Genomic DNA, 10,157 nt, shown 5'->3' on the forward strand with positions numbered 1-10,157 from the left:
CCTTCAAATACCCTTCTTTGCTGCATCGGTATTGATGGTAGTCATTAACCCCAGTTTGAACGAGTAACTATATTTTTTAGCATGAAGGAGTATCTAAATTTCCGCAAATGAACAAGTCACTGGATTTCTGTAAATCGTTGTTGCGTCCGATATTAATCCATTGTCATTACCAGGTTTCTTGGATTTTTTATATATATAAATTATTGTTCTGGAACTTTCCTGTAATGTCTTCGTCTGAGTTGTAACATTGATGTCCTAAAGATTATTAGCTAATTATTTTTTTAACAGTGTCTGAAGCTGTCAAAACATATAGTATATTGCATGTTCTATTTTGAACGCGTGCACCTGAGATGAAGATTACATGTGTCTTCACGGACTGGTTTACACTTGATATTCCCTCATTTCATAATTCACTGCTATTTCGTAGGGAAAAAATATGTTACTTTACTTTAAGAATCCGGCAACCTTATCCCACAGGGGCTCGTATCGATGCTTACGCTTGACCTGTCATACATGTACTATACACATAGTACATGTACGACAGGTAATTGTAGGCAACGATACGAGCCCCTGTGCCTTATCCAAGACCACCAACAACCAATGATACTGTATCTAAATTGCATTGTAGGTCATTTGTAGAATGCTTATTGTATCGAAATGGCATTGTAGGTCATTTGTAGAATGCTTACTGTATCCAAATGGCATTTTATGTCATTTGTATAATAGATACTGTTGCTTATGCTATATGGGACTGATTTATGCCTGCTTGAGTTTGATGAACCACTAAACATCAGTTACACTGTTCATGTAGCACGTTCATTGATACAAATACAGCTTACATAAATAAGTGGAATGAAATCGATATGTAGTTCGATAAATAATCGCACAGAAGGGAATTTCTTAAAATACTTTTTCACATTCAAACAAAGACCACTGTCGGATATCAGTGAGCATATTGCATAAAACCTATTGAGATTCAGCGATGAATCAAATTTATGTCCATTATCCAGCTTTGTCATTAAAATCTTGATTGGAACGGGATTGTGTGAAAGTTCCACGGATGTGATGTCGATTAAACAACAACGTGGTGTAAATATTATCAGAATTCGCTTCCAGTCTTCCAGTTTGTGACGTATGAGATTACATAACGTTGCTCTCCGGATTTAATTTGTTTCGTCGTAAAATTATGAAGGTGGCAATTTGGAAACAAATGTTTTGCTTTTCAAAATTATGACTATTTAACCGAATGTGTCAGGTACTGGCTAGAATGTATACAAAGACTAAGACAAACAGTGTACAACTTGTTTTGTAACTAGCCTAGGCGATTTCGACTCACTGAGTCAGTGTCAAAGGCAACTACAGATCAATGACAAACAAAAGGAAAAATAAACACAAAACAGAATGTGAATTTACACCATTTTAATTAGACCCTGCATAACGAAAGTGTTGTTTGAAAGCTTTTGATGTCACTTCGTATTTTCGTAATAACACTTGGTCTAACTGTCGATTATATGCCAAATAATGATTATTAGCTGTAGTGACGATAATAACCACAATTTTAATTATACCGACAATACTTAAACAAACAATTGTACATTTTAGGTACGTGCATGATGCATGAATAATGAACTAAATGAAGAAATTATTTTGTGGAACATATGAGCTCCAAACAGATAATGATTTTATTAGCTTATTGGTGCCCTTTGGGTGTCTTCTTACTTTAAGAACGTTAGATTCAGTGTTCTTACGAGGCGTATCTAGTTAGATTCTTTTTCCCTTGGTTTCGCAACTCCAGAGGGTAACTGCAGTCAATATTATGTAATTAAACGTATGGACATGGAAAGAGAAGTGTTCTGTTACTGGACTTCTGTCCAGCTTCCTTGTAGTCAAATCAAAGATGTGAAGACTGCTCCGTCTGTGTAGTTTTCTTAGGTTTCTTGAATATACTGAAGGCCACGCATTTTCCATGTGATTAGATAAATTGCGTTCTCTCTTATGTCGCTTCAATTTTGCGCACATCACCGTACTGTAGAATGTGTGTGGTTACTATCATTTGTTCACAAGGTTCACACATTTATCACCACATGACAAACATGTGACAATATGGTCTTGGTTTGTGATTGCGTCAACTTTGTTCTGAAGAAGGATTTCTCTGAGGTTTATAAGTCTGCGGTAGGATTAACTTTTGTATGTTACATGATTCAAATATAAATTTTATTTGATAGCACTGTCTGTATAATTGGACGCAGATATATGTGTTATCCCTTTGTGTTGTTTCCGCTACCAGGTCTTTGCCCTCGATTTGGTTCAACATAAGTTCAGACACCTCCTCAGATGGTTATTTGAACGTTTCATTATCAGAGCAAATTCCACGTATCCACAGTTCTCGCTATATGGGTTGTTCAGAATGAATACTTTGGATGACATTACATCTGGATATGAGAAGATATTGTTATTTATCAACTGGCTTTTAGTGCATGTCTGTGTGGACTTGTTTTCTTCATAACATGTATTGTTATTGTGTGCAGAAATAAGTGTTTTGTGTTCACGCCTCCTGACGTGAACTTTTTGGAAGGGTGGAATTTGTTTTTAATATAAAGTCATTCAGATATTTTCTTCAATGCTGCCTTTTTATTTATATGTCATCGATGAAGCGTACCTATTTTTATTTTAAGTCAAACAAATGCCAAACGTTCATATTTTAGTCTTTACCTAAATCCGTTAGCATATAAGCGGCCATCTTTGGATTATGTCAGTTACATTAATCTGGAGGTTGTTTTTCACAGAGTACAAAGTCACTGAGATTTAAGACTAACTCAGTAAGTTTAGGCAGGAAATGAGTAAACTGTTGTCAGACGGCTCTAGTTTTCTCGCGCTTATTTGCACACCCGTATCAATTCACTGTACAGTATATAAGGTTACAAGGAAGTGTTATCTCATGAGGCAAGTGTTGGCTCTGGTAGAAATGGTTCACTTACTTTGATTTTGATGAAATAATCGGTGGTATCCTGGACATACTATGGCGTTTTGTAGCCATATAATGAAATTATTCAGATATTCTGACGTTCTTTCTGTGGGGTTCCCATTACATGAAATTACCACAGTTCTCCCTCGTTGTGGATATTTGTAAAAGTTACGATCTTCGCACTCTAAAGTGTTATGGGGTTAATTTGTCTTTGGTTTGCTGATCAGTGTGTTCGCTTTAGGACGTTTGACCAACAACATTTGCAATAGAGTTTGCAATGTTCAATGTTGGAACCATTTCTTGGAAGAACCTGGCGTAGCTTACTTTTTTTTGTTACATTTTTGTTGTTTTTATTCTTTAATATTTTGCAGCTTGCCCCAGTCCTTTGTATCTCGGCTGGGATAGAAACACAAACTTTTTGATAACATATTGTCTCTATCTTTTGTGAACTGTGCTTTGGAGAGACTGATGAATCTGGGAGTATCGGGTGATGAGCATTTCATTGGATATTGCTTATGATTCTTTCTGCAAAGTTTCTTCTTCGTTTTGTAGATATAAGACTTTAGCTTAGATGAAGGTTGCAGTTTGTGTCTTTTAGGTCTTCCTTTCTTAGCTTTTCAACGGATCTCTGCAAATCCTAAATTAACTTGGACAAAATGTTTTGAATTTTTACTGTGTGCAGACGGAAGCTAATTCCGGTATTTGATATTCGGTGCTTGCCAGTTTTACAATATATTGATGGCTTAAACACCCATTCAATAGGACTTTGACATTTTGGTTCTTGAAAATCATGTAAAAGAGTCCATTGACACTATTTATGAATTAATACATTGGTTTCGTTGCCTAAAGTTTTCGATATTATTTTCATCTATTGAGACAACATAGCCATAATTTCATTTTTAGCAGTCAGATGATTACAAAAAAAACAAAACGACTGGCCTTAGGGCAAGAATCTTACCTGGCCGGATCCCGAGGCCAGCATGGCGCCTTAGGCCCCGCAAACTATAAGGCTGAGCCTGGAAACGAGAACATGTTACGGTAGATGCATACAATACATTATATAAAGGGCGTTTCGTTACACAGAGTGCAGACCAAGTCGTACGAGTATACGGTAAAGACATATATTACATGAAAAAGTGTGTTATATCAAACCAAATGCATACTGAGTCATATGAGAATACGGTAGAGACATACATTATATGCTAGAAAGGAGTTTACATCAAGCCAAATGCATATTGAGTCATATGCGAATACGGTAGAGACACACATTATATGCTGTAAACAAGGTTACATCAAACCAAATGCATATTGAGTCATATGAGAATACGGTAGAGACGTACGTTATATGCTGGATACGAGGTTACATGAAACCAAATGCATATAGAGTCATATGAGAATGTGGTAGAGACATACATTATATGCCAGAAAAGAGGTTACATCAAACCGAATGCATATCGAGTCCTATGAGAATGCGGTAGAGACATACATGATATGCTGGAAACGAGGTTACATCAAACCAAATGCATACTGAGTCATATGAGTATACGGTAGAGACATACATTATATGCTGGATACGAGGTTACATCAAACCAAAACGCAGATTAAGTAAAATGAGATTGACAATTGAATGAATCCTAATTATAATGTGAATAATGTCCTAAACGAAGAATCAAAGCGGGCGCCACCCGCAAATTAAACTATTGTCTTTTTAGAGTATATCACTTGTAAACTAATTGGATAATTTAGTTTACTGTTGATTCAGTACTCTTCAACCAGTATTTCCTCGAACAGTGGCCTCGTGGTTCCCTAATAGTAATTGAGGTCACCGGAACGGTGCCGCAGAATTATTTTTTGGGGGGTGGGGTGCGTAAACAGGTAATGGTCAGCTAATATGTTTTACGCATGTAGGCCAAAACGTAGTTAGAAGTGAAATCGGGGGGTTGGGGGGTTGGGGGTTGAAAGAAAGAACAAAAAAGAAAGGATAAATTTAATTGTCAAAGATAACCAAATCAATTTTAAAAAATTGGCCAAGTCCGATTTTTACTCCATTGATACAGAGATACGAATAACCAAATGTGTTACCAGCTGATGTAAAAGTGTGTTCATATATTACAAAGTAAACTCAGCAAAATTTGATAATGATACACTGTTAAAGGTTAAACCGGACACAAACTGAATTTCTAAAAATATGATTTATATATAGATATGACTAAAATGTAAAGCCATAATCATATGCCTTTAGATATGGCTAAAATGTACTGCCATAACCATATGCCTTTAGATATGACTAAAGTGTAATGTCATAACCATATGCCTTTGGAAGGATTAACTGTAGGGGAGAATAACAGTACATCGACAGCAAAAAGGAGCAAAAACTCTAAAATTGCTAATAATAGCTGATAAACATTTACATAAAAATTCGGTAGGAAACTTCAATGTCTTTATTTACTAATAATGAAAAGCTAAATTTTAATTAAGTATCCCAGATTCATGGAAAAATTAATGCGAGACCACCAATTAATGCGGACCACCAATTAATGCGGACCACCACCCCCGTGTAAAAATTACAATACGTATGTGACCATTACTAATGAAATACTTACATATTGAAACATGTGGTCAAAGAATTGTAGTAAATTTAGAGTATGTGCACTTGGTTGTAGTGCCCCGTTTTAAGCAATTCTTAGATTTGTGTGATTACTTGTTTGATTATTGGAATTCGGCGCCATGGAAATATTCCTGGCCCGAACTAATGAGATAATGAATAGGAGCAAACGTCACGGAGTGAAGCGTTAGTGTGTTTCCATGATGTCCCGGTTCACTAGTAGTGAATTCCGACCAAAACCGAATGAATGTCCCTGTCGTAAAATAGTACATATTAAAATCTGGTGGTATACATTGGTATCGTGACTGCAAGGACAGTACTTACGGTATTAAACCGGTAAATTACACAAGGGAATAAATAAAAAGGGACTTGACAGACACCGTTTATGTCGCCATGTGGGAGAATATGGTGCAGTTATATCGGCGAAATGTGCCTGGAAAGCATACATTGACTGGCCTAAGATGGCGGAGTTAAAATAGTTCCCATTGTTAGGGAGTACTCATATATGTTCTAAGGCGTGAACGGTTGGTGGTACGGAAACATAATGAGGCCAAAACACGCAGATGTACGGTTGATAGATAGTTGGCAGTTTGGTTTATTTGTGGTCTTGCATTAATTAGAGGAAAATTTAGGTATAGAATGGACACGTCGGGCTTTCTGATTTACAACTGAGGTTGTATGGAAGTCTTTGGAAAGTCGGGGAAACTTATGACTTCTAGCGAGAATCGCGCCAGGGTTTGACAACCGCTCGGTCAAGTAAATACCCGTGTGCGTGTAACAGTATGTAGAGACTATTTATGAATTTAAAATGTACATGAACGTCCTTTAGGAACACGTGTCCAGTACATGAAGAGTCCGCTAAAGCTGATTTCATCACAAATAAATACGGAACTAAATCACTCGATTTAACACCAATCCGATGACCGCAATTAATTATATACTGTTATAATTTGTATCATTACCATTGCATACATCATACATTGTATTAATGAACCAAAACACTTTCATCACGCAAGGTATAACGCCTATTGGAATATATATTATATTTGTAAACAAAACTTTATTACACCGTGTGAATAAATGTACAGGCTTTCATGACATTTGATAGCGCATGTCTTAAGTGGATTTCGTGAAAATAAATTGATTTCGAATTGAATATCATTCTTTAAAAGGGTCTTGATATCCATTTTTATTTTCTTTTTAATCTCGGACTGCATAATTCATGCGTGCACAAACACATGCATACGGCATATATCTATCTATCTATCTATCTATCTATCTATCTATCTATCTATCTATATATATATATATATATATATATAGTTTTGGGTTCGGTAAAGAAAAAGTATATCAGAGTCTTTTTTAATTTTCAAGTCATTGAAACAGTATTATAACCAAATTATTTTCTCAAGCTGCACCATGAAGGCTTTTTAACCTAAAATTACAATTTATTCCATGAGAAAGTAGCATCACTTACCACCCACTGATGACAAACCAGTGATGACATGATTGTGATACCTTATTTTAACTCCTTTTGCCATGTGCCCCCTCCTCCCAATTTAACCTTGAAATATGTATTGGCTTATATTCTTAAAACTTAATAGCTGACCTCTACATGTTCCCCAACCCTTAAAATAACTGTGCGGTTACCCGTGCTTCTAACTCCCTATTTCATGGCCCGTGTGGCCAGTAATGAAGTGAAATACATAACACATCTTGATCTATTAAGGAAATGTAGCAAAAGGAAAGCGAAAAGCTCGGTAAAAGGGAAACACTACAGAGGTTTAAATCAACCGTTAAGACGCTGCCTGATCTCTCAGAAGGATTCGTGATGGACTGAGGTGCAACATAGTCTGGAAAATTTAAGACCAGATTAGATCGGATAGACAGTTTCTGAGCTGAATGAACAGTAAAATATTTTTGGTGTTAACAAGGACATCAATAGCCTTCAGTTTCACACGGTGTTATTAAATGGTGTTGGGTTTATTTTTTCTTTCTTTCTTCTGACCTTGTGACCCCTGCCTTGGGGATCCTATCTTAGTGAGAGGATTACACTCCATCCGATGCTAGAATTCTCTTAAAAACCTTATTAGGCATTATATGATGTCCTATATAGCTGTATTTATGAACTCTTTTGACTCCATACCCCGTGACTCGTGGGGTCAGATACATAACGCTACAGGTATAATGGATTGCGACTAGTTTAAGACATATACCAAAGGAAATTTAACATTATTATAAACATAGATAGCATTCTGTACATTTATGATTATCTCCCCAGCTTTGCTTCCTTGGGCTCAGTTAAAATTAGAAAACTTCCACCAAATCTACACCTTCCCACTCACTCCAACCCCCATAAGGAAATCTAACAAATCTGACAGTTGTTTCGTGAAAGTTAAAATATATTTGTTGGCCTTTACACTAAATGTTACCGTATTTTAAGAAGTATGCTACAACTGTCTTAGCACTTCTAAGTTACTACTTTGCAACTTTATGTTATATATCTCGGGAGTTGGGGTTTATATCAACTTTCTATAAATGAAATTTTGCGAGACTTTGAGCACCCCCCCCCCTTTCTCGTATATATATATATATATATATATATATATATATATATATATATATACTTAGCACATGTGTGCATCGTCGGGGACCTCTAGGGGGATTAGATTGTTATTGGCTTAATTGGCTAATGTCATCTTCATCATCGGGATTATGATCAGCAAATGTCTATGATACTTCCAGTTTGACAGAACCACTCACGTGCTAGTGCCTCCTAACGGGTGTTCTATAAACCAGCTATTTTGTTTGCCAACTACTTGTCAGTATTGCGTCTTTGTGCTGTTTCAAAAGCTTTTCATTCTTTGTGCAAGGCAACACAGTTGTGTAGTATCGAATGACATAGTCAGTCAAGCAGAACAGTCTATCCTACCCGCCCGACCCAATACACAGTCAGGTGTTGTTCATACATACCCTTACTATAAGGACTTTTAGGGACTTTTGGAGATTTTGTTCAGTACAAAAGATAAAACTAAGGAAGAAAAAAGTGAGGATACATATACGATGACTTGCAAGGTTGATTGAAAAGGCTAGTTTGAGATGGCTAGAAGACAAACGAAATCTTGTGTTTTTCTCTTCCTGGTTGTCGTTTTGCCAGTTGCAAGTAAGTATCATGGCGGAGGAATCGCGTCGACTGGTCTTTTTTTTTTTTAAAGATATTATTATTATTATTATTATTATTATTATTATTATTATTATTATCTCTTGTTAATGTGAAAACAAGATGAAATATAGAACATTTATGGCGGCGAAGGCAGCTTGTCATCAATAATTTATTATGGTAAATTAAACTTTCTTGACAGTCACATGTCATGCATTACACGTACTGGTGCGGTTCGGATACAGGACTCTTTATCTTGTAGATCTGTACTATTACAATTTAGTAGAGTAATTCTCGCAAATAAGTTATTGCGTAAGACTTGATTATTCTGGCTCTTTCGAGTTTATTCGACATTAACAAATGTATCAACCATGACGGACATGGGTCTAAACATTGCTCGGGTTGTACGATGTGACAGAATATTTTTTTTTTTTTACGAGAAAGTTTTGAGTGTAAAAGTCTCAAATATCTATGAACGTGCCAATTTCAGAGGAGGCGTGAGGGTGGGGAGAAAATTTAGGGATTGGAGTTGTGGGTTCAGCGGGCATTCGAATGCAAAATTCATATATGGTTTTCCAGCCTTTATGAGATTGAATCCACACCACTCCCTAGATTTAGATTCGGACTTGGATCAGAGACAAACGGTATGCAGTGGAATACAACTTTTCACAGATCATACAAAGACATTCTGATATTCAAGTATAAAAAAATTAGACATCGACGCATATTGTTCTCAAAGTATCATGAGGTGACCGACCATAATTTTAAGTTCAAGTCAACTATCTTTCTTTTAATTTTCATCGTAAAAAAATGACATTCTGTGCGAAAAAGAAAATAATATCCAGAAGATTTGGTTCAAATGTATTATCACTTTCCAACAGGCAAATTATATGACCACATTAGCCCCATACTTATATCTACACCGTTAGTGTTCCTAATGCATCTCCTACAAGAGCAGTGTGCGAGGGTCCCAAGCCTCCGACATAACAATTCTTACTCTAGTCACGAAAATGAATAATAGTTTGTGCTAGTTTGTCAAGAAAATTTAATAACTATATAAACATACATGGCGGGGAGGGGACACGCTTTGTACATGAAGAGGGATTATGTTGGAGGGTTGGGGAGTTGCGTTGATAGGTGGGCGTGTTAATAATGTGTGCTTAGATTTCTGCATGGTTTATCATTTATTCACAAATATGCCTCCACTCAATAGTGTTGGGGACAAAATTTTCAAAACATTTTGTTCAAATATATTATTTTGTTTTAACAGGCCTTAAAAGTTATATAACACCATACTTTTACCTACATATTTAGTTCTCCTACTCCATCTATCACCCGACTAAGGTGAGTGGGTAATATGCCTCCGACACGGCATATTTCTGACTTCTGAAAATTACTCAGTTGTGTCACGCTTGCAAAATAATTTT

At 36.2% G+C, this 10,157-nt stretch overlaps 1 protein-coding gene across 1 annotated transcript in view; it reads left to right on the top strand.

The window, feature by feature from the left end:
* The first annotated feature begins 8,485 nt into the window (after positions 1 to 8,485).
* Positions 8,486 to 10,157, top strand: part of LOC149782360 (uncharacterized) — a 13,716-nt gene continuing 12,044 nt past the window's right edge. The window contains exon 1 of the mRNA XM_089933737.1: positions 8,486 to 8,733. Coding sequence (XP_089789863.1) covers positions 8,670 to 8,733 — 64 coding nt within the window. The 5' untranslated portion in view covers positions 8,486 to 8,669. The remainder of the gene's footprint in view (positions 8,734 to 10,157) is intronic.

Source organism: Sinohyriopsis cumingii, chromosome 15 (genome assembly GCF_028554795.1).
Source record: "Sinohyriopsis cumingii isolate HCF-2022 chromosome 15, ASM2855479v2, whole genome shotgun sequence".
Classification (NCBI taxonomy): domain Eukaryota; kingdom Metazoa; phylum Mollusca; class Bivalvia; order Unionida; family Unionidae; genus Sinohyriopsis; species Sinohyriopsis cumingii.